The sequence below is a fragment of the Onychostoma macrolepis genome, chromosome 13 (genome assembly GCF_012432095.1).
Source record: "Onychostoma macrolepis isolate SWU-2019 chromosome 13, ASM1243209v1, whole genome shotgun sequence".
Taxonomy (NCBI): Eukaryota; Metazoa; Chordata; class Actinopteri; order Cypriniformes; family Cyprinidae; genus Onychostoma; species Onychostoma macrolepis.
Genome location: NC_081167.1, coordinates 2476780 through 2503039, shown reverse-complemented (window position 1 = coordinate 2503039; position 26260 = coordinate 2476780). Strand labels below are relative to the sequence as shown.

The 26260-nt window shown below is 37.4% G+C and overlaps 1 protein-coding gene and 1 long non-coding RNA gene across 2 annotated transcripts in view; one reads left to right on the top strand and one right to left on the bottom strand.

Annotated features, from left to right (window-relative positions):
• Positions 1 to 26260, bottom strand: part of col21a1 (collagen, type XXI, alpha 1) — a 129881-nt gene that overhangs the window by 43806 nt on the left and 59815 nt on the right. The window contains 6 exon segments of the mRNA XM_058795230.1: positions 1052 to 1105; positions 1295 to 1339; positions 15082 to 15135; positions 15935 to 15988; positions 16080 to 16133; positions 18701 to 18754. Coding sequence (XP_058651213.1) covers positions 1052 to 1105; positions 1295 to 1339; positions 15082 to 15135; positions 15935 to 15988; positions 16080 to 16133; positions 18701 to 18754 — 315 coding nt within the window.
• On the top strand, positions 23617 to 24696 carry LOC131551965 (uncharacterized). Its single transcript, XR_009273856.1, has 3 exons — positions 23617 to 23659; positions 23753 to 23840; positions 24081 to 24696. It is a non-coding gene; the product is annotated as an uncharacterized LOC131551965 (long non-coding RNA).

The window sequence follows — 26260 nt, the reverse complement described above, 5'->3', positions numbered from 1 at the left end:
TCTGATGTGCTAATTTTTTCACATAATTGCAAAGAAAGGCTTACCAAAAAAAAAATTGGTTTGAAAAAATGTTGTTCTTTTTCATTTTTCTGGGTTGGTAGATGCATTACAGCACTTAAACATGGAAAAAGTCAGATTTTCATATGTCACCTTTAAATTGCATATAGAATCTCCAATTCAATAAATAAAACAAAGCTTTAGTCAGGTCAATCCAGAACTTGCATTGTTTTCACACAAAAGCTTGGTTTAAATGATTCCAAATCCCATCGACTCACATGACTCTGTTTCACATTGAGCTCCAAACTGGAGTATGTTTGTGTCGTCAATGTGAGTCTTACTATGAGTACTAGCAGCAACTGTTTACCACTGTAGCTAAGTAACGACTCAGAAGAATACATTGCCCAAAAGTTTTTACTTCTATTTTGGTCTTTCTGTCCTATTGCTACCAAAACTTAACACACACAGAGCAGCACCGACATTTACATTTTCTATTGATAAAACATGTTTTTACCATACTGTATGAATTCACAGGTCAGAGTTCAGGGAAAAACAAAACTTCAAATGTGCTTGTGTTTCCTCTCTCCAATGTTTGCATGCCTGTGAATGGAAGTGATTTGTGCAACAGTGGAGTTCAGTGCCACCACAGTCTTAGCTTTCTTGCTTCTTGTCCACTTTGAATAGTCTACAGCATTTGTACAACATATCAGAGGTGTAAAGTATTGGAGTAAATGTAACTAATTACTGTACTTGAGTATCAGATCATGCCATTTATTTTTTTCGAGCAATTGGGGGTTTGGTGCCATGGTCAAGGGCACCTCAGTCATGGGTATTGAGGGTGGAAAACAGCACTGTTCATACACTCCCCCACCTACATTTCTTGTTGGTACTGAGAAATGAACCCACAACCTATGGGTCACAAGTCCGACTCTCTAACTATTAGGCCACAACTGCCCCAAAATCCCTGAACATGTAAGAAGCACCATGAAAAGGTATATTTACTTTTGTATCATGATTTTTCACGTGCTTACTATATATTTATAGATTTACTTACATGGTCTCCAGGTGTACCTTTGGCTCCTTTTGGCCCTGGCAAGCCAGATTCACCCTTTAAAGAAAACAACAAATGTAAATTTTAAATATATTTAGGGTAGCTAATGTTATGATAGTAGTGAGACTTATAAACTATAGAATACATGCAGCTCACTAAGTTTTGTAAAAGAGCATGAGGAATAACCTCTAGAAAACAGCAAATGGAAAACTAATTGTCCACATGAAAAGGAAAAGAAAACATCACCTTCATTCCCGTCTGACCATCATTTCCAGGTATACCAGGTATGCCCTGAAAAAAGAAAAAGAAAATAAATATATATATATATATATATATATATATATATATATATATATATATATTTTTTTTTTTTTTTTTTAATTCTCAATTGTTGTTTAACATTGAGCATGTTCGAGCAATCACAAAAAAAAAGATTATAACATTCATTAATGACTTTAGCACTATAGACAAGAGTTTTTACACAAGTTACACGAATTACACAAACGAGTGCATTTGAGAACTCTGTTAGGATCTGAGGAACATAGTGAACACAGTGCTTTGTAAGGATACCAGTGGGCTTTCTTGGCTTCTGATGAAGCTAACATGCATGGGAAGTCTGGATTAATCACATATGAAATGCGTCCCTCCTGGCATCTTGAAGCTTTGTCAGCCAGAGAGAATAATAGTTTTAACAGGATGTTGTTAAATTCGGATACTACTGTAATATAGGGACCAGCTCCACCGGAGATAACAACAGGTCAGAAAACCTACACAATTTGTAGGAGGAAAAAGTTTTAAATCTCAAGGTACTGTAATATTACCTTTCCTGTTAAAATAATTAAAGGGCTACCATTTAATATCAACATTATTGTTTAAAAAACTAGCTGACCTAGCTATGGTGAAAATCAAGTTTTTTAACATGGTTTAAGATTCCTTGTGCAGTGTAGTGCTTGACTGATTATAAAAGAACTTTGTGAGATCGCGATGAACTAAGATGAATGACACAAAGCACTCTTTGTGTACTTTCTAAGCTATAATTCAGAATTTTATTATATTGATTCACTGATTCATTTTCAAAACTGCAAGGAATGACATAGCAACAACCATTAATCCAAGATTGCCATTGTGTAGAGTTTACTTAGTTAACTGAGTGAAAGGGGAGCAGGTCTGAGCTGGGGCGATTGAGTGGAGGAAGGAACTAATTAGCATATTAATGGAGGTTAAGTGTGTAGAGTTACATTTAAACCATTTTAAGACTTAATATTAAATTATTTTAATGTCCAAAAATGTTCAAATATGTCATTTTGAATGTCAAAGATGAGTTTTAAGTGGTACAATTTGTGACCACAGGGGGAATACATTAATAATTTAATGAGCAAAATATTGTAGCATCTATTGAATAAGTGGGTGATAACCTTTGGGTTGGTAATTGCTAAGGTAACCATTAGGTTATCTTAACCATTAACTCTATTTTTGAATAGTTTTCATTGTGCACATTTTGTGCAGTACATTGCACTCAACCAGTTTCATTTTATCAGTGCTCCTTGCTAAGGCAAGTGCTGCTTAGGGTTAAGGATTTCAAACAGTGTTTCCCAACCCTGTTTCTGAACACACACCATCAGTACACATTTTTGAACTCTTCCAAATAAAACACACTTGATTCAACTCATTAGCCTTATACAACCCGAATTCCGGAAATGTTGGGACTTTTAAAAAATGTGAATAAAATGAAAACTAAAAGACTTTCAAATCACATGAGCTAATATTTTATTCACAATAGAATATAACAAATGTTTAATCTGAGAAATTCTACACTTTTATCCACTAAATGAGCTCATTTCAAATTTGATGCCTGCTACAGGTCTCAAAAAAGTTGGCACGGGCAACAGAGGGCTGAAAAAGCAAGAAATTTGAAAAAGATTCAGCTGGGAGAACATCTAGAAACTAATTAAGTTAATTGACCATGTCTGTAACATGATTAACTATAAAAGGGATGTCTTAGAGAGGCAGAGGCTCTCCAGTCTGTGAAAGAGTACATAAAAAGATTGTGGAATACTTTAAAAACAATGTTCCTCAACGTCAAATTGCAAATCTCATCATCTACAGTGCATAACATCATCAAAAGATTCAGAGAAACTGCAGAAATCTCTGTCCATGCGGGGGGCAAGGCCCAAGACCTTTGTTGGATGCCCGTGGTCTTCGGGCCCTCAGACGACACTGCATCACTCATCGGCATGATTCTGTCATTGACATTACTAAATGAGCCCAGGAATACTTCCAGAAACCACTGTTGGAAAACAAATATGCCGTATATGTGAACATGGACCAGAAGCGCCGTCGTGTCCTGTGGGCCAAGGCTCATTTAAAATGGACTGTTTCAAAGTGGCAAAGTATTCTATGATCAGACGAATCCAAATTTGACATTCTTATTGGAAATCACGGAAATCACGCCGTGTCCTCCGGGCTAAAGAGGAGGGAGACCTTCCAGCGTGTTATCAGCGTTCAGTTCAAAAGCCAGCATATCTGACAGTATGGGGGTGCAGAAGTGCATACGGTATGGGCAGCTTGCATGTTTTGGAAGGCACTATGAATGCTGAAAGGTATATAAAGGTTTTAGAGCAACATACGCTCCCCTCCAGACGACATCTATTTCAGGGAAGGCCTTGTGTATTTCAGCAGGACAATGCAAAACCACATACTGCAGCTATTACAACAGCATGGCTTCGAAGTAGAAGAGTCCGGGTGCTGAATTGACCTGCCTGCAGTCCAGATATTTCACCTATAGAGAACATTTAGCGCATCATTAAACGAAAAATATAAGACGACCACGAACTCTTCAGCAGCTGGAAACCTATATCAGGCAAGAATGGGACCAAATTCCAACACCAAAACTCCAGAAACTCATAACCTCAATGCCCAGAAGTCTTCAAACTGTTTTGAAAAGAAGAGGAGATGCTAAACCATGGTAAACATGCCCCCGTCCCAACTATTTTGAGATCTGTAGCAGGGTCATTTTGTGCATAAAATTGTAAAATTTCTCAGTTTAAACATTTGTTACTGTATGTTATCTATGTTCTATTGTGAATAAAATATTGGCTCGTGTGATTTGAAATTCTTTTAGTTTTCATTTGATTCAAATTTTAAAAAGTCCCAACATTTACGGAATTCAGGTTGTAGTAAAGACTCCAAGACCTGACATAAATGACTAAGATAAGAGAGACATCCAAAATGCGTACAGTTTGTGTACCTCCAGGAACAGGGTTAGGAAACACTGATTTAACAAACCTTTGGCCCGGAGTATTATACTTTGGAATGAAACTCCTCACCAATTATGCTACAGACATTAAAGGCACCTCATATCATGTGCCTTGTTAAGGAGAGGTGTTTTATCACTCTTCTAATTAATCAGACAAATTTTATCTACGGATAATAAAATTAGTGAAAAAAAAAAATCCAACAGAGCTCTGCATATTTTGTTTGTCTCTCTTATCTATTCAGATCATCAGCTCCCTGAACTCAAGGGCCTATTTACACTTGCCACTTCATGTCTTCTTACTTATTTCACTGTTCAACATGAGGACGCGATATTGAAAGCTGAGGTTTATTTGTGGCATGCTAAAAAGGAGATGCGTGTTGCAATAGCGCTATAGTATCTGGCTGCCAGAAAGCCAGTATATATTTACATAACAAGGATATGCATTTACACATGTCAAGTTGCATCTGCAATGCTTCTCAAACCACCTCCCGAAGTGATGTGCGCAATCAGATTTCAATCCATCCTGAATGCATTTCAGAGGGCTTTTACACTGTTGCTGTGTTCAAAACTGCACCCATACCCTCATTAATTTTTCCCTATATTGAAGGAGTGAATGAAAACTAGTGAGCAAATTCAAACATTGAATGTGCCGGAAGGGCTGTCGCTTTTGCATACGTTGTGCTTGCTGTTTAACAATCATTTGAAACTTAGCAAACTGGCAGCTCTGGTAGTAAAGAAAAGATTTATCTTGAACTCTGAAATGGAAACCAGTATGTATGTACCTTAATTGATCTATTAATCATCACATTGGACGAGTGGATGGAAACAGATTGGAAAGGGATGGATTGATGATTATGCTGTGGGCACTACCTCCTCGGAAGACACAGGAATTAATTTGGCATGGGTATTTTCTAGCTGTTGAGTATACATTGGTTCTTCACTTGTGACGCATTATGGCTGTGGTTCCCAACCACATTCCTGAAGCCACCCAACTGCACATTTTGCACCTCTCCTTTGTCTGACACACTCATTTCAGATCTTACACTCAATATCCACTATTGTTATAGACACCACCACAGATGGCTGCCCCCTCAAATAGTGCCCACTTTAAGGGTCTAGGGGGAGATTTCCGACACAACCCTTGTCTCTTAACGTTCTGATAACTATCTGATCAGAGAAAACACTTGAAGTGGCCAAGTGTAAATTGGCCCTGAGTGTGTCAAATAAGAGAGACAGCAATTAAAGGGAGGCAGAATGAGGAGAAACCATGGCAGGGAGGATCAGACAAAACATGAGTAATTAAAGACATTTTAAGGTGACTTTAATCAAACTGGCTGGAAAATCATGAATTCAATCATTAGCAATAAGACTTAATTTTTTTTTTTTTTCAATTTTGACAAATAGGTGGCACTGTTGCCCAATTGATGTGGAGTGGTCAGTGTGAGGTGACAACGACACACAAAGTTTGGTTTCAATTTGTAAAAGCTTTGAAGAGATGCAGCCTCAGATACAGTTTGGCATCGTGCCATCAAATTTGTTATTGCGGTAAACAAAGACGACTATCAACACGAAACCCATAACATTTTGCTGGCATGGTCTGAAGATGATTTGGGTTGAATTTGGTGAAAATTGGACTAATGGTCCAGGAGGAGTTTTCAACGTAAATCAAAATGGCGAACAGGAAGTTCAACTGATTATGGAATAGTAGCTATCAATGTTCTCAGCATATCCCAAGAAATCTAATAAGACCAGCCACATGACAAGAGGCAAAACTGTTTATATTTTGAAATTAATGGTTAATGGCTTTATATTAATGGTTTATCACCTTTAAACAACAGGTGGTGCTGTCACCAAATTGATGTGGCGTGGTCAGTGTGAGGTGACAATGACACATTAAGTTTGGTGTCAATATGTTAAAGCTTTGCAGAGGGACAGCTTCAGATGTGGTTTGGCATCAAGACATCAAATTTGTTGACAGGGTAAATTAAAATAGTTTCATCAATAAACTTGAATTCCATGTTTGTTTGTTTGTTTGTTTGTTTTGTTTTGTTTTTGCCAGCATGGTCTGAAGATGATCTGAGCCAAATTTGGTGAAAATCGGAACTACTATGTAGTTTGAAAAAGTAGGTTTTCAACATAAATCAAAAAGGCAGACGGGAAGTTCAGCCAATTATGACACAATTAGTATTGATGTTCTTGGCATGATCCAAGGAATCTATCAAGATAAGTCTCATGACAATAGGCAAAATTAATCAAAAGTTATTAGCATGTTTTGAAATTTCGTTATAATTTTTTGATCACAAGGAAGTGCTGCCAGTAAACTTTTTGAATATCTTCAGGGCTTGGTGCCAAAGATCCATACCAAGTTTTGGAATGATACGCCAATGCATTCGTTAAATACAGTATTTCTTTGTCAAAATTCTAACTGTCTGATGCCCAAAATGGCTAACATGGGAACACTGGGTACCATTCAACTATGTTGCTCCGAGTGTACAGTAAAAAGACCAGTCTTGTGATTTTTGGCCAAAACATTCAGAAGTTATTAGCACAAATATACATTTTTCATATCGCCTGACTACTATTTGTTTGACGGTTTGACTGATCAACTTGATTTTCTTGTTTTTAATTGACTTGGTCTGAAGATGATATGATTTGACTTTTGTGAAAATTGGATAAACGGTCTAAGACGGGGCAGGCAACTTTGGTCCTGGAGGGCCACTGTCCTACAGAGTTTATCTCCAACCCTAATCAAACAAACCTGCCTGAAGCTTTCTAGTGATCTTGAAGACACTGATTAGCTTGTTCAGGTGTGTTTGATTAGGGTTGGAGCTGAACTCTGCAGGACAGTGGCCCTCTAGGGCCGAAGTTGCCCAGCCCTGGTCTAGGAGGAGATCTAGGAGTTCAGCAGATTTATTTTTATGAGTGTCATTCGTCTTGATACAAGGAATCAGAAGAAAAAATAATTTTGTTTCTAGCCCTTTAGTGCTTGGCCCCTAATAAGAGAGGCATATACAAAATGTGCCGAGCGGTGGGTCACCAGGAGCTGAGTTGAATGGGTGAGTACTTTTTGACTTAGCATAGAAAGCAACCACCCAGGGCACCTTATAAACCACACAGCAATGCTCTGGCAGCCACCCAGTACATCCAAGCATCATATGAGCAAGTTATGCTGACAGATTTATGCCATAACAGTATACTAGAAATGTTATAGTACAGGTGGCACAGCCAATAAAATTGTGTTTAAACAAACTATCATTCTGTGATCACGGACAAGCCCCCAATTGACACAGGTGAGTGACCTCTCTCAGCACATACCCGAGATGCAAGCATGTTCCCATATCATTTTGCAACACGTAAAATTGGCCTATTTCCCGTCGATAGTGTGTTTACATTATGTTTTACTGGCTAGGTCTTCATAAAAAAGAACAAAACCAGATTATTAAACTGTATCTCAAAATCTGAAATACAGACCATTGCACAGATTGATGGCTGTGTTTGCTGCTTTTAGAAAGCGTAACATTTTAGATCTTTGGAAAGTTAAGGTTAACTGCAGAACATGCCAAGATTTGTCATTTTATCATTTTAAAGCATCTCTGTGGTCATACACATTTCCTCTTTCAGTGCTTCCTCTTGATGATGTATGTGTGCTCCATGTAATCTGCAAAAAACATTTGCTTCACTTCAGAGTTTTCCAGGAGTTTAAGCACTGCTTTCTATTTTTATATCAGTGCAAAGCATAGTAATCAGCAATGAGCCTTTTAAAATATACTCAGGACAGTAGAAAAGCAGACTTTGTCAGCAACCAACAAATTACACAAAGCTTGCAAAACTATGTATTATTATGCATTTACTATGCTACTTGTTGCAGGAAGCGTGTTTTACTGCGATGAATCACAAATAAATATAATTCTCTATATGATATAATGACCATATGCAATACTATGACATGAACAATTAGTATTGTTAAGGCCATTTCTGCAAATGGCTAGCTGGCATGAAATACCTGTAAATGTGACATAAATAATAATAATAAAATAAAGTATGTTTTGCTAATTCTTTTATCATTTTTAAGTATACAGGTTTTAACAACTCATATTAATCGAATGCTTAAAAATAATTTTCCACACCACAAGACCCATTTAAAATGGGTAGTCAATCATTCTTCTAGAGTTCATCTCAAAGCCTAATCAAACACACCCAAACAAGCGAGTCAAGGTGTTTACTTTAAAAGAAAAAAAAAAAAAAAACGAGCAGGAACGTTGATGACTGCAGAAAGGTATTCCTCCAGGAGCAGGGTTGGCTAATCTCTGTTTTTACAAAGGTAAATCATATATATATACATATATATATATATATATATATATATATATATATATATATATACATATACAGGTTCATCTCAATAAATTAGAATGTCGTGGAAAAGTTCATTTATTTCAGTAATTCAACTCAAATCGTGAAACTCGTGTATTAAATCAATTCAATGCACACAGACTGAAGTAGTTTAAGTCTTTTGTTCTTTTAATTGTGATGATTTTGGCTCACATTTAACAAAAACCCACCAATTCACTATCTCAACAAATTAGAATACTTCATAAGACCAATAAAAATGAATTGTTGGCTGGCCTTCTGGAAAGTATGTTCATTTACTGTACATGTACTCAATACTTGGTAGGGGCTCCTTTTGCTATAATTACTGCCTCAATTCAGCGTGGCGTGGAGGTGATCAGTTTGTGGCACTGCTGAGGTGTTATGGAAGCCCAGGTTTCTTTGACAGTGGCCTTCAGCTCATCTGCATTTGTTGGTCTCTTGTTTCTCATTTTCCTCTTGACAATACTCCTTAGATTCTCTATGGGGTTCAGGTCTGGTGAGTTTGCTGGCCAGTCAAGCACACCAACACCATGGCCATTTAACCAACTTTTGGTGCTTTTGGCAGTGTGGGCAGGTGCCAAATCCTGCTGGAAAATGAAATCAGCATCTTCAAAAAGCTGGTCAGCAGAAGGAAGCATGAAGTGGTTTTACCAATGAATTTCTTGGTAAACGGGTGCAGTGACTTTGGTTTTCAAAAAACACAATGGACCAACACCAGCAGATGACATTGCACCCCAAATCATCACAGATTATGGAAACTTAACACTGGACTTCAAGCAACTTGGGCTATGAGCTTCTCCACCCTTCCTCCAGACTCTAGGACCTTGGTTTCCAAATGAAATACAAAACTTGCTCTCATCTGAAAAGGGGACTTTGGACCACTGGGCAACAGTCCAGTTCTTCTTCTCCTTAGCCCAGGTAAGACGCCTCTGACGTTGTCTGTGGTTCAGGAGTGGCTTAAAAAGAGGAATACCACAGCTGTAGCCAAATTCCTTGACACGTCTGTGTGTGATGGCTCTTGATGCCTTGACCCCAGCCTCAGTCCATTCCTTGTGAAGTTCACCCAAATTCTTGAATCGATTTTGCTTGACAATCCTCATAAGGCTGCGGTTCTCTCGGTTGGTTGTGCATCTTTTTCTTCCACATGTTTTCCTTCCACTCAACTTTCTGTTAACATGCTTGGATACAGCACTCTGTGAACATCCAGCTTCTTTGGCAATGAATGTTTGTGGCTTGCCCTCCTTGTGAAGGGTGTCAATGATTGTCTTCTGGACAACTGTCAGATCAGCAGTCTTCCCCATGATTGTGTAGCCTAGTGAACCAAACTGAGAGACCATTTTGAAGACTCAGGAAAACTTTGCAGGTGTTTTGAGTTGATTAGCTGATTGGCATGTCACCATATTCTAATTTGTTGAGATAGTGAATTGGTGGGTTTTTGTTAAATGTGAGCCAAAATCATCACAATTAAAAGAACCAAAGACTTAAACTACTTCAGTCTGTGTGCATTGAATCTATTTAATACACGAGTTTCACAATTTCAGTTAAATTACTGACATAAATGAACTTTTACACGACATTCTAATTTATTGAGATGCACCTGTATATATATTTCTGTCCCACTCACTTCTGAAATGATGGCTATGCCCCTGAAAATATTAACCTGAAAATTTTAACCTGAAATCTTGAAGTTCATAAATTAAAGTTCATGAAGGTGTTACGTGTCAGCTATCCAAATATTTAAAACAGTTACTGTTCTAATGACCAACTGGATGATTTGATTAATATCAGTTTCCCCCCCAACACTTTTAAAACCAGTGTTTGTTCTGATTATGCACATCTCTCTCTTTATATCAGTGCTGTAGGTCTCTAAGAAACAGCTGCCTTGATTTCATCTGCCAGGATTCCGCAGTGCCCTCTGAACATAGTCTTACTGAAGCGAAAGAAGTATCAATGCATAAATGTTTTAGACAACTATTGCCAAGTACAATGTTTAGATGTCAGTACCGCAAATGTTGATGCTGTAAATTGTTATTGGCAGGCACTTCTTGAGCAGGTCCTCGAACATTACCCACAGAGGAAAAATATAACATATAGTAAAGTGGCTCCAAAATGTATTTGGACATTTAAGACACTGTTAAATCTATATGTATGCCACTGCATTAAAAAAAGCGCCATATTTTTGTTAACCTAGGAAAACAACATTTTCTAAATCTTTTCAAAGTTTCAAAGTAGGTTTTAATATTTGGAAACTTTCTGGTAATCAGAAGTTAGTGGAACATGCATAGTTAACATGATAAACTACACCTGTGGTTACCCTGCTAGGACATCTTTGTGAACTTGAAGGCAACAGACTTCATACTGCCACTAAAATCACACTAACACCACATGGTTAAAAGACATTGCAAAAAAGCCTCAGAAAAGTGAAGCTAGTTCAAAAGAGAAGCTGTAGCGTCACTCAGTCCTCTACATCTACGAGTAAATCAATAAATGTAGTCAAAAATAGACTAGACTAAACACTGTCTACATTTTTAAAGTTCATTCGGCAGTGATTGAGTGACTAAGAATCAGTTTAGCACAGATATAGTGGTTCCCAGCCACGTTCCTGGACACCTGATTCCCACACACTTGATTCAGGTAATCAGATCATTAATAAAGACTTAAAGACCTGAAATGGGTGTATTAAGCCTTCTACACACTGCACGATTTTCAGATCACACTGTGCAACATGGATCTAATAAATTTGGGTACGATGTGCATGTAGACTGTACGATGATGACATCTATTGACTCGTAGGCTACGACAAACGTTTCTATAGAAGAATAAAACGTCTTCAGCATGTGCTAGCAATAAACAAAAAGAGCAAGATGAATCACACTTTAGCAGTTGTAGTTTTTATGTGTGCTGAAAAAAAAAGTGGAAGCAGCGAAAGACAAAGGCATAAGAGCTTGAGGTAAACAGTTTTATGTTTTAGTGCCATGTCACATTGATTTCATGTCGCATTTTTATTGGCTGGTCAGTAAACGTGGATCGTAGCAGCACTCTGTGAGATCTGTGAGACACTGTGAGATGATCATGCTGAATTTCTGATACTGTCATAAAATTATCGTGCGCTATCTTTGGCAGCAAGACCGTGACAAGGGCCGTCTTTGAACCTTTCTCACTGTACGACACAGGACCACCGATTAGGAGCCATGATCACAGAACTTGCCACGATTGTTTCACGATGCCAGTCTTTCGTCTGGGACAGCCCGAAAACCATGCAGTGTGTCTCGGGCTTAAGACAAAGGACACATGAAAAATGTGCAGTATTGTGGGGCTCCAGGAACATGGTCGGGAATCATTACACTTGAACACTGACTGAGACAGGAAAGACTGAGTTAGCTCATTTACGGAGGCGTGGAAAGAGCCATTCTAAATGTAAATATTTGTTTGTGTTTTTCCTCTCCGTCTTGACAGCACACTATTCCCACTGATATCAATGGATTTTCAGAGTTCTCTCACGCTTCATGTGCTTGACTCACCGTCGCTTAGCTGAGAGCATGTTTTGTGTTTCTTTCTCTCACACACATGCGAAGAGACAGGAAACAAGAGATTCTTACATTCTTGTTTATTCCTGTAAAATGACTGAATGTGTTTGGAATTACTCATTATTTTAGTCTGTCATGTAAAACAAAGCCTTTAAGCCTTTACTAAGCAGAAGCAACAGGTGGTTTCTTTCAGCAATGGGTGGTGCTAGTACACAAACGCTTGTCTATCACAGTCCACCTTTTAATTTTTGCAGATCAGTTCAAACAAAAGCAGAGCAACAGATTGATATTTATGAACCCAGCAATCTGTCAGAATTCAGCGTATTTTTTAATTTATTATTATACTAAATAACCAATAATGTTTTAAGCACTACCACCAGCCCGTCATTCGTTTATTGTTTCTTTTTTTTTTGTATGGTTGATATTATATGTTTGATAATTTGTCTCCGAATGCAATGACATTCATCTAATTTAAGTAAATGTTTAAATGTCCGGTAACAATTTCCAGTAAGGTTCAGGTCAATAATACAAGGTATCATGAACCAACAATAAGTTTTATCAATTGCTCAGACACTTCTTGGGGCCATTGTATGATTTTATATACATACAGACTAATAGTAGTAATCATTTAAGTAGCCCCCTGAGAGGTTGAATATGAAAGTAACAGTTGGTCCAGTGGTTTATGAATGAACAGCAAAATTAACAATGTTTTACAATTTTAGCATGTCCAACAAAGCCACCTTGGTGCATTTTCCACGATAAGCGGAAGCAGATGTTTGGTCTGAGTTTGCTCTGCAGGGACCAGTAAAAGAACATGGAAACTTGTAGCAAAAAGTGCCTTCCATTTCTTTGAGGGCATAAATTCTCACCTCACTGAAAATGACCTTGAAAAAGAATAGAACAAGAGGTGAAAACTAAACTTGGCTAACATGCTGTGAGTGTTTAATGTGTATATATATATATATATATATATATATATGGCTGTATATCGCCACGGCTGTGATTCGGCCATAGGTAATCACAGCGTGCCGATATACCTCACGGCTACGAGTGAAATTACTGTAAAATTGTTAGCCATATTTCTATACTTCTGTAATGCCAATATAGTAAACTGAAACTCAATTAATTTAACTTAATTAACTTTTTAACTTAATCAGAATAGAATCACACTAGCTACTGTAGGTACAGTAGCGGCCAGAAATAATGGCTGTCAGTGGTTGGTTAGTATTTTAGGAAAACTGACATCTTAGCCCTTTATTCAGACATATTAAAAATGCATTAAATTTTGTAAGCATATCGCACAGTTGTGCTTTAAGTGTAAAACTATATGTAAATGCTCCACATTTCAATTGTTTCATTTGTGATGATGCAAAAGCTGACATACAAATACGATTATCGTCGATTTGATTGCACTGATACTATTTAAACTAAACTGAGCTAGACAATGACATCTCTGAATTCAATAATGAAATGCCTTTAACTGAAAATTGAGTGTTTAATCTTATCATTATACATTACTGACACTCTATCCTCCAATTTGATACTGTTAAGTGCTTTGACACAATCTGTATTGTTAAAAGCGCTATATAAATAAAGGTGACTTGACTTGACAAAGCTTGTACTCATTATTCCAAAGCTTTAATTCAGTCAGCCAATGTGGGAATTGTTAGCTATATTATTAAACATTATCATGTGGGTCTTCGTGAAAATATCCAAGAGGAAGGAGCTGTCTTCTGCAGCCAAGGAGGATATTATCAAAAAGGCTAAATATGGTCAGTTTACTTAGGATATTACTGGTCTTGATGTCCACAGAATTATTGCAAAGCACCGTAAGACAGGTACCGTGCAGAAGCACTGGTCCAAAGAAAACTAGTGAGTGCTGCCAGCTGTCAGCAGTTGTCAAGAATCTCCGGTTTTATCTCGCACTGCAAGATGAGTATGGAAGATCTGCTTGGAGAACAATCCAAGAAATCCGCTTTTCAAAAATTACGCACATCATATGCACTAAGCTTAGTGAGTAATGCCCAGAGAATGGCTGCTGTAATTAAAAACAAGGGAGAACCAAGAAAATACTATTAACTGATTTAAAAAAAAAACAACAACATACATTCCATGATAATCTACCTGTAGTTTGCCTTTTTTGACACTTAATTTTGTCAGTTAAATAACTTAACCAAAGTTTTCTTCTTTTCAATATAACATGCTCTTCATATTTTTATATTTTGACCTTACTTCAGGACACTACTGCACTGTATCTACAAAGCTAAGCAGCATCAGCAAATTAAATTAACTACTGCTGACAACAGTTGCATAATTATTCTATATAAAACAGATGTTTGATTGTAAGGACATTTCTGTTACTATTGTATGATCAATGTAAAATGTCCAATCTGGGTCCTAAAGCAACTGCTGAGAGCGAACTTGATCATCTAAAATTTCAGACAATGCATTGTATAGATTTGGCCTGTTTACTGTTTATCCTAAAACCAGTTAGATGCTCTAGTTATCTGGCTTTCATTAAAACTTGACGTGTTCTCCTAGTAGAGCTATACAAATCTGTGGCTCTTAGACCAATTTCTCTAAAGATGAGTCGAGCGCTAGTCTGCTGAACTGCATTGCTGAGTCACTTACAGTTTTTTTCTCAAACTACATTGAAATTTTCTTCTCCCCAGTCCAGGTGTAAAGACTTAACCACAATGAGACTTCAAATCATATCATCATTCAGCCAAACTGGAGTGTTGTATTAGATGATGCAAAAAGGGAGTATTCTTCATGAGTTTCTCTGCTTAAATGCTGTCTGGTATTATTCAACAGCTTGCTCTTCAATGCAGTCCACACACTAAAACACCTGGCAATGATCTGTTTTAAGATATACTCACAGGATGTCCCTCTCTTCCATCCACTCCAGGAATTCCAGGCGGTCCTGGATCTCCCTGAAGAGACAAAGATCATATAGTCAGAATAAAAGTGCACTGCATCTCTTTATCTTAACAGGGGATGGGAGTGTTTGAAACTTGTTGAAATTTTTCATGTACATAACAATGAGCGCATTTTGCATGCATACAATACTGAGAACATTTAACTTCAAATCCTAATCTTTTTATTAAACAAGATGGCATGCCACTGAATCTGCTGGCAATAACATTAAAGCAGCAACAGTGTGTTTCTTGGTTTCTCGTGACTTAGAGAACATACAGCAATGCAAGACATTCTTGATGTCTTTTAAAGCAAGCAGTATGATTAAGCTGCAATAAATCATGTGTTTTATTTGTATCCTCTGATATGATTATTAAACATGGGATGATTCAGTGGTAAGTTGCCATTCATTGCTGTTCTCTGGCTTGAAGAAATAAAGGTGAACTTTAAGGGAGTAGTACGTTTAAAGATCTGAAACGAATCAAATAATCCAGGATTTATCATATAGGCAACCAGCAAGATGTTGAGGAACAGCTTGGTTTAATAAAAGCCATCTGTAAGCCTGGAAAAAAGACAACGTGGATCAGCATGAAAGAGGAAACGATGGTGCAAACCTTTTTATGGCTTTCCTTAAGGAGATTCTGTACTAGCATATTTTTTCATGCAATTCTGTCAAATAATATTGTATCTTGGAATCCTGTGTAGCCTCCTTAAAGTGGGCTTGCCAAATATTCTCAATGGTCCGTGATCACAGATCAAGGAAGCCATTAAACATGTTCAGTCTTTTACGGTGAAAAGAACTGTATCAGTACAGACCTTTAGACCAATTCCTCCAGGAATTCCATCTTTCCCATCCCTTCCAGGTGCTCCCTTGATAAACACACACACAAAATGGCATTAAAGCATAATAACTGACCACTCACAAAAATGAAGTGGTGAAATGATTGAGTGGTAAACATACAGGCTCTCCCAGATATCCAGGTGGACCAGCAGGGCCTCTACTCCCTTTTTCTCCCTAAAATAGACAGTATGTCTGTTAACGCAATATAGAGTATTGGAACATAACAAACAAACGAGGTTGCATTGCTGTTCAAGCCATTAACAGATTTGATTTGTGAAAGTTATTGTTTTATTTATCCATACCAGCATCTCCCTAAGCACAAAGTACATCATGTATCATTCCAACGTTATATCAGTACTTTTCAGCACAGGGACTTATTCAATAACCAAGATCATGCACCAAAAACAAAAAAACTCCATCCAGCTGTTCATAAGCTATTATCTCCAGGGGATTGTAGATATGAAGTGGGATAAAAACACATCCAGTGAAGAGCTGAGGTACGGTACAGATCCAAAGTCACTGTTTACACAGTACTAAGTTAGCAGTCTTAGAACAATACTAGCATTGTTGGTCAGGTGGTGGCACAGAGAAGCAGTGACTACATTTATCCTGAACGACTAGGCCTAAATTTTGAAGTGCACTAAATATTCATGTCAAGAGGAATAAAAACAAATAAACAAACAAAACACCCATATTTGAGAACAGAGAGAGCTGGAAATAAAAAGGGGAACATTTATGCTATAGTTAAAAGGATAGTTCACCCAAAAATTAAAATTCTGTCAGTAATTATTCACCCTCATGTCGTTCCAAACCTGTAAGTCCTTTGTTCATCTTCGGAACACAAATTAAGATATTTTTGATGAAATCCGAGAGCTTTCTGAACCTCCCATAGACAGCAAGGATCCTTACACGATCAAGGCTCAGAAACGTAGCAAGGAGATCGTTAAAATAATCCATGTGACATCAGTTGTTCAACCATAACTTTATGAAGCTACCAGAATACTTTTTGTGCGCAAAGAAAACAAAAATAACGATTTTATTCAACAATTCGTCTCCTCCACATCACCATAGCATTGTTATTCATCAACGACATTTTTTTCACTGACCACAACAAGACCATAACGACCGAAAACTTTTTTTGAATGACAAAAATTATGACATAAATCTATTGACATTTACATCAACGACTAAAAACGAGACGAAAATGTTAGGGAGGGATGAATTGGGAAGAGATTCATTCAAAAGGAATCTGCTGCATAGGAGGTTAGATGCGATATGAACCGGTGGTACATAAGCTAAAATACACTTGCTGCACGGCGCATAAAACGTTCAAAAATGTAAATAAGTGGGAGTGGGAGTAAGAGAAGAGCAGGCATAAGTATAAATCTGACGACACAAGAGAGAACTCAATTCGGTCCGGTTTTCTGAGCGCAGACACTGAAGCATACACAGAAAGCGCGTCTCACAGCGCGCGAGTACTCTTTCACGTCGCATGAACGGAGAAATACACACAAAATGATGTCGAAATGTCCCTTTTGAGGAGTATTCACGTAAATACAGTTGATTACATCTTAAGTGCATGTAAACAGTAGGGAGAACATGTATCAGTACATTGCATCCGTGCATTCGGTTTTAAAGGGACAGCAGCCTAATTTAGTCACTATTGTCCGAGTCATTGATGTTAATCAAGCAATAAAAGAAAGACAGAAAATCACTCACTGCTCTTGACTGAATCACTTTAGTAGACCTAAAGATTAATCTAAATTTATTTATAGAAATAAATATGTCTGCTTGAAAGAATGAAGAATATGGTAAACAAGTTGTTATAAAGAATGCATAATTAGCCTATATAAGCATTGGTATTTCATTAAAAAGAAGACCATGTTTTTGTTCTTTATGAGAAGTGGTTTTATTTAATTTTAACAAAGGCATGTTGTGTGTCACCGCAGTTAAATCGCAGTCTATCATGATAAAACCGAGTTTGGAAATTTTAGAGAAATGCTTAATAAATGCACTGTAACTAAACCCATTAGATTTTAGCCGAATAAATTTACTGTAGATTTAGTCAACTAAAATCTTATGATATTTAGTTGACTAAAACTAGACTAAAACTAAAAACAATTCAGATGACTAAAATATGACTAAAACTAAATGGCATTTTAGTCAAAAGTCTATGACTAAAACTAAATCAAAATTCGCTGTCAAAATTAACACTGCCCTATAGTGCCATTTTGGAGAATATAACATATGTAAACAACGTATGTACGCGGATACGTTGTTTGCGTTCAGATCAATGTGTAACAATTTAAACAGCGTATCTGCGTACGGCGCCGCTGACACAGAACAGCATACATTGTTTATGTATGTGATACTCTCCAAAATGGTGCTATAGAGTGACGCAGAGGAGACGAATTGTTGAATAAAGTCATTATTATTGTTTTCTTTGTGCACAAAAAAATTCTTGTAGCTTTGTAAAGTTACGTTTGAACCATTGATGTCACAAAGACTATTTTACAGATGTCCTTGCTACGTTTCTGAGCCTTGATCGTGTAAGGATCCTTGCTGTCTATGGGAGGTTCAGAGAGCTCTCGGAATGCATCAAAAATATCTTAATTTGTGTTCTGAAGATGAACAAAGGTCTTACAGGTTTGGAACGACATGAGGGTGAGTAATTACTGACAGAATTTTCATTTTTTGGGTGAACTATCCCTTTAAGAAAATTAAGAGGAAAGTAACCATACCATTTGTCCATCTTTGCCTGGCAGTCCTTGTATTCCTTGATTGCCAGCAGACCCCTAGATAGAAAACACAGAGTAATGATAAACATTAATTTCACTGAAAATATTTTATATGTTATAATTAGTGTTGTCAAATGATTAATTGCGATTAATCGCATACAAAATAAAAGTTTTTGTTTGTATAATGTGTGTATAATATTCTGTGTATATTTATTATGTATATATAAATACACACACATACAGTATATACAAACCCGATTCCAAAAAAGTTGGGACACTGTACAATTTGTGAATAAAAAAGGAATGCAATAATTTACAAATCTCATAAACTTATATTTTATTCACAATAGAATATAGATAACATATCAAATGTTGAAAGTGAGACATTTTGAAATGTTATGCCAAATATTGGCTCATTTTGGATTTCATGAGAGCTACACATTTCAAAAAATTTGGGACAGGTAGCAATAAGAGGCCGGAAAAGTTAAATGTGCATATAAGGAACAGCTGGAGGACCAATTTGCAACTTATTAGGTCAATTGGCAACATGATTGGGTATAAAAAGAGCCTCTCAGAGTGGCAGTGTCTCTCAGAAGTCAAGATGGGAAGAGGATCACCAATTCCCCCAATGCTGCGGCGAAAAATAGTGGAGCAATATCAGAAAGGAGTTTCTCAGAGAAAAATTGTCATTTAAAATGGACTGTGGCAAAGTGGAAAACTGTTCTGTGGTCAGACGAATCAAAATTTGAAGTTCTTTTTGGAAAACTGGGACGCCATGTCATCCGGACTAAAGAGGACAAGGACAACCCAAGTTGTTATCAGCGCTCAGTTCAGAAGCCTGCATCTCTGATGGTATGGGGTTGCATGAGTGCGTGTGGCATGGGCAGTTTACACATCTGGAAAGGCACCATCAATGCTGAAAGGTATGTCCAAGTTCTAGAACAACATATGCTCCCATCCAGACGTCGTCTCTTTCAGGGAAGACCTTGCATTTTCCAACATGACAATGCCAGACCACATACTGCATCAATTACAGCATCATGGCTGCGTAGAAGGATCCGGGTACTGAAATGGCCAGCCTGCAGTCCAGATCTTTCACCCATAGAAAACATTTGGCGCATCATAAATAGGAAGATGCGACAAAGAAGACCTAAGACAGTTGAGAAACTAGAAGCCTGTATTAGACAAGAATGGGACAACATTCCTATTCCTAAACTTGAGCAACTTGTCTCCTCAGTCCCCAGACGTTTGCAGACTGTTATAAAAAGAAGAGGGGATGCCACACAGTGGTATACATGGCCTTGTCCCAACTTTTTTGAGATGTGTTGATGCCATGAAATTTTAAATCAACTTATTTTTCCTTTAAAATGATACATTTTCTCAGTTTAAACATTTGATATGTCATCTATGTTGTATTCTGAATAAAATATTGAAATTTGAAACTTCCACATCATTGCATTCTGTTTTTATTCACAATTTGTACAGTGTCCCAACTTTTTTGGAATCGGGTTTGTATTTTGAAAATATTTACATGTCTATATTTATATTCATATAATTTATATATTTAATATATAAACTTAACATATTTTTCAGAAATATGTGTGTTTATATATGCATAAATATACACAGCACACATACATTATGTAAACAAAAACTTTTATTTTGGATGTGATTAATCACTTGACAGCACTAGTTATAATATATAAATAATGAAAATGAACTAAATTATTCCAATTTAAACTGGTATACAAAAAGCAGTGGCTTCAAATTGTATTTGGAGAGTTTAAATCAAACATAAAAATAGGAATGTCACTATCAAGCAAGTGGCATCTGCAAGCAAGTGCTGCTAGCTAGAGCTTTGATTTAAGTCAGTTCCCCTCTACTAACTTTGACAAACAGAATACACAATACTTTTTGTCTTCGTTTGGATTCCGCAGAGAAACCTTAAAAGTCCCATGACATGCTGCTTTTTGGATGCTTTTATATAGGCCTAAGTGGTCCCTAATACTGTATCTGAAGTCTGTTTCCCGAAATTCAGCCTTGGTGCAGAATTTCAGCCACTATGAGCCAGTCCCACAACGAGCTTTCCTTAGGACGTGCCATTCTGTGTCTGTAGCTTTAAGGACGAGAGAGGCGGGGCAAGGTGGAGGGTGGGTGTGTGGCCTTAACCAGCTTGCGCTACCATGCGCTAATGTTGACAGTGGATGTATGGCAATGGCTCATAGACACGCAGTCATTCAAGCTTTTCAGTTTGACCCAGAATCTGATCCGGATGGAGAAGCACTGGATGAAGAAGTTGCAACTCAGCGGCTGCAGCAGGACGTCTCCGAATGGTTAGTTTAAAATATTGTCTGGATAAGGTACTTTAGTTGGTTTGTTTATGTATGCTGTTACAGTTATCATCATGTAGCTAATGCTAGCCATAGGCTCGGATGAAGGAACTAAAAAAATACTTCGGTGTTCATTTGTACATCCAAACACTGAGCAACTGCCATACTTCGCTCGTTTGTTCGTTTGTACCTTGCACGGTAGTAGCTCATTTTCTCATGGGCGGGCAAAGCAGAGAAAGGGGAGGTAACCTTTCCCCGTATGACGACATAAAGGGAAGATTCCAGATTGGGCCATCTGAGCTTTTATTTTCTCAAAGGCAAAGCAGGAGGATACACAGGCCTCGGTTTACACCTATCGCCATTTCTAGCCACTGGGGGACCATATGCAGGCTGGGGGAACTTATATTAATGTTAAAAAAACCTCATAAAGTGACATTTTCATGCCATGGGACCTTTATCTCTTCTTAATGTTGACAACAGGTTTATAAACGATTCTCATTGCACATTTGGGGAGATGTTTGGCGCACATTGCGTTGCCAAATGCAAATTATAAGCGACTGAAACTCACACAGCATTAAAGGCCTTTCCACACTGAGCGCGAAAAAGCGAAACGAATTTCGGACGCGATGACGCGCTGGAATAAAACAGCTTCCTATGGATGCTTTCACATAGACCGCGAACATTCGCGCACCGAAAAAGCGAACGTTTTTTTTTTTTCGTTCAGTCCGACGAATCTTTTCAGTTTCGCAAAGCGAAAACGTGGGCCGTCCAATAACGCCCGTTTCACACCGCAAGCGTGAGCTTCGCGGCAGCATCACGTCAGCGTAACTACAGCGTCACTGCAGCTGCAGACTCGCCAGAGTATTCACACTGGAAGCGTTTGTTCAGCGACACAGCAGCGGCTCTAAAGCGACATATTTCTTTACAAAGACAACTATAAATTTGTTTTTAGAAGTTGGTCAGTTATAAACTTGAAAGTTTTGAAGTCTTGGGGATTAGCGTGTAAATGGTCAACAACAAAAACATCTATCATGTTGTTTCAGTCATACTCAAATATAGAAAGTGCTGTTTATACTGTTTTTTTTTTTTGTTTTTTTTATTATTATTATTTTTTAATAATATATACTTTTATATCTCCATTTCTTATAGAAGCGGTCAATAATGAATGAATAATGAATTTATTACGGTATATACTCCATTGTAACTTAAGATCCTGAGCAAGATGAATTGTTCGTTGTGAGTTTGATAAAATGCTTTAAGTTATAATTTGCTTATGGCAATTAAAAATGAAAAACAAGTTAAAATGGGTAAATATTCTACACATATTTTTAATTGTTCATTTTCTTTCCTGACATACTCCAATTCGTCTTAAAACACACTAGACATGCTTATTCTGTGCATTTTTAGCACGTTTTGTGTGACATATCCCACATAGCAAGCACACTCGGGCCGATTCTGGCTGAAATGCGGCACTGTCGGCTCAGTCACGACGTCGGTGAGAAGATAATGGGCCAGAGCCGCGCCGACTCTACAAAACACTTCTGGTTGACAGACGGCTTTTTCTCTCTGGGCCGATCTCGGCTGAAAGCTGTTGTACGCGCGGCAGGTCCACACTCGGTGTAGTTGTAGTTGTGTGTCTCTACCTTGGCCCGAGCTGGTTTTGTCTCCGCGGCCGCTGCTAGAATGAAGATCCGCCTGAGAGAGAGATTTGGCGGTTAATCCTGAGGAGATTTCGTGAGCACAGGTCTCAAGAGGAATACTTCAGCTGCAAAAGGTAAATTAAGTTATTTAATGATCGATCTAGTGTTGTTTGATGTTTAAATGCCAGGAGGAGTATAGTTTTAGATGGTTTCTGTTAGGTTTGCGATGATAATAGCGTCAGAAAAATCATTCGGTCCGGATATATTGAGTGTTGATGAGTAACGTTAGGCCTAACTGTCAGGCGCGGTCTCTTTAGGAAAACAATATGTAATTTTTAATATGAAAACCGATGAGCTGTATCCAGTGCACGATAATGTAAGGTAATTAAATTTTAATGAGTTAAATTCCATTTTGTTTGCTAGAATTCATTCGATTCATCTTTTCAACAGTGATTGCTATTGAATCAAAGGAGTCGGACCGCGCTGCTGGAGCCATAAACATCTATACGGTGACTCTGTCTGATTCGATTCACTGAACCATTCAAATGAGTCATTTGTTTGTAAGTCAAACTGAGCACGCTATAGTAGCATTACACCTGCTAAGATAATTCAATATGTGCAATCTGAATTTAATAATAATATTTATTTTGTGGTAACACTGCCGTGTGGGCAGCTCTGACAGAGAAAAACACTATAGATACGTAAGTGAAAGCCGTAAAATGTAAGTGCATCATCTTTTGTTCTTGAATGGAGGCCTAATCTGTCTGCTGCACTTCAGCAGGTTCAGTTTTAGAGTGAATGAAAACTTCTGAAGCATAGATATGCCGTGTGATGTGATTAAAATCATACTTATTTTACTGTGGTGGGGATTATTATGAGCAAACAAATTTAAAAGTTTAATCTGAACACTATATATATGTAATCTGACATTTATTTATTTTATTTTTACAGAAATTCTGAGCTGCTGCATGAACATTCATCAAACATATAAGGTGCAATTCTGGCTCTCGTCCTAATGATTGTAAAAGCTGTAATGCTTAAGATTAAATAATTACCTTACAATATATATTTGTACATATTTCAAGGCTGCAATTTGGAAAAAAACTTTCAAGCTAATGCTGCTGAAATGGAGGTCAAGGGGACTATGAAGAGGTGGCTTCCAGCTGATCAAAAGTGAGTACTTCAGGAGGCAGACACACTCTGTGAGTTTAAAAGACCATCTCTTTAACATTCCATACACATGACACACTATCACATTTCTATAATTCAAATCTCTTAAAGGATTTTTATGCTGCACCAATTAGGGTAAGCAGCAACACTTCCTATAATATCTAATGTACATGTTAATTTGTAAGAAGAATGACATCATTGCTTATATTAGTTGCTTATATACTGTCTCACCCTTATCCCTAGGTTACAATAATCAGCTGATCCAGTCGGTATCCAGACCAGACGGTGGACCTGCACCAGGAGTGACCACAACACATCCCTGACTGTCAGCGGAGACCATGTCAGCTAGATGACAGATCCCTGTGAAGACCTCACTGATGGCCTCAGCACAGATCCTCAGCAAAGACTACGAGAACCAGACAAGCCCTCTGCACAGACCCTTTTACCAGCTTCACCTGCTGGCGTGATGTTTCCTCAAGCAGAAGAAGTTGGATGAAATATTCTGAATGATATCAATCCACAATCTGACTTGTGATGCAGCCTGGAATAATCACACCACGTTCATTCGTTTGGCCAGACGAGACTGTTTCCTGACTGAGCCGGGTCTTGTTTGGGTTTGGGTTCCTTGTCACTGTTGCCTTTTGTCTTGCTTGGTTGAAGACACCTAATATTCAGCAATATTATTGACTTGACTGCACTGACACCATTTGATAAGAACTGAACTGAATTATGACACACAATGTTTTATATATGAAGTTTATTTGCAAAAACGGATAACGGATAAAATTTTGTTTTTTGTTATCATGTTTTTGTTTTATTGTGTTAGTTAGCTAGTATTTATTAGTTATTCTTTACCTAATCAAAATAACCTGAATGCAGTTTGATTGAGATTAATTGGAATGCACAATGAAAAACATGATTTTTAAAATTGTTAAAAGCGAAGTTCTGTTTCTGCAAATGAACTCTTCATTTTATATATATATATATATATATATATATATATATATATATATATATATATATATATATATATATATATATATATGCAGTAAATATAATTTACTTGTTACTGTGTGGTTTAAAAAGTGTGAATGTTTATACTGTAGTGCATTTGTTCATATATATTTAAAGTATTTGGTAATTTTATAATTAAAGCCTTTTAATGTTTTTAAATGGTTGTATTTGTGTTTTACTGCTGAATTACATTTAGCAGTTTCTGAGCCACATTCGGCCCGGGGACCAAGCAGTCTCAGCCAGATCTGGCTTAAAGTGTCTGGGCCAGACCTGGGCCACATAAAATAATAGAAGTCACTCTACAGTATGCGGGCCAGATCTGGGCCACGTCAATAAATAAGAGTCATTTTACAGGTTGTGGGCCACATCTGGGCCAGAGGAAATTGTTTGAGTCGGTTTTCAGTGTGTGTGCCAGTTTTGGGCCGGGGACCCAGCCAGAACTGGGCCAGAAGTGAAGCAAGGTTGTGGCCCAGAGGTGGGCCAGACAAATTTTGCTATCTGGGATTTATTTTGTCCATCAAAAGTGTGCTGTCACGCCGGTTTCACACCGCAAGCGTGAGCGGCGCGTGAGCAGCGCGTCAGCGTAACTACAGCGTCGCTGCAGCTGCAAACTCGCCAGAGTATTCACACTGGAAGCGTTTGTTCAGCGTCACAGCAGCGGCTCCAAAGCGACATATTTCTTTACAAAGACAACTATAAATTTGTTTTTAGAAGTTGGTCAGTTACAAACTTGAAAGTTTTGAATTCTTGGGGATTCGCGTGTAAATGGTCAACAACAAAAACAGCTCCTATCATGTTTCAGTCATACTCAAATATAGAAAGTGCTGTTTATACTGTTTCTTTTAAAAAAATGTTTTAAATAGTATATACTTTTACCCATAATCTCGATTTCTTGTAGAAGCTGTCAATATGCTTTATGTAAATTACTTGTGATTAAGCTCCATTTTTGTAACTGATCGGGAGAAATGTGAATTATTCGTTGGATTTTAACTAATTGTTATAGGCTAAGTAAGAATGTCAAAATGTTTAAGTTATTATTTAGAGCTGAATAAAAAAAGTAGGTTATGTGTTTCTAGCCAATCGTAACTTAAAGCTTAATATTTTTTCTTAGAAGCTGTCAATATGGGTTATTTTTTTGGTGTCTGTGTTTATCTTGTGTCCTTGTTTGTAATTTGTGCCTTGTTGTCCGTTTTTGTAACCGAAGAGCTGGAGCAATTAGTCATTCTATTTTAGCTAATTGTTAAGTGAGAATATTATGTTTAAGTCATTATTTGTTCATAGACATTCATTTAAAAAACGAAAAGGTGTGTTTCTAACCAAGGTGACCACGCATATATTTTTTTTTATTTGGCCGAATGTTGAATGTCAGTATGTTTCATGTGCATTATTGTTTCTATAGCTCCTGAAAA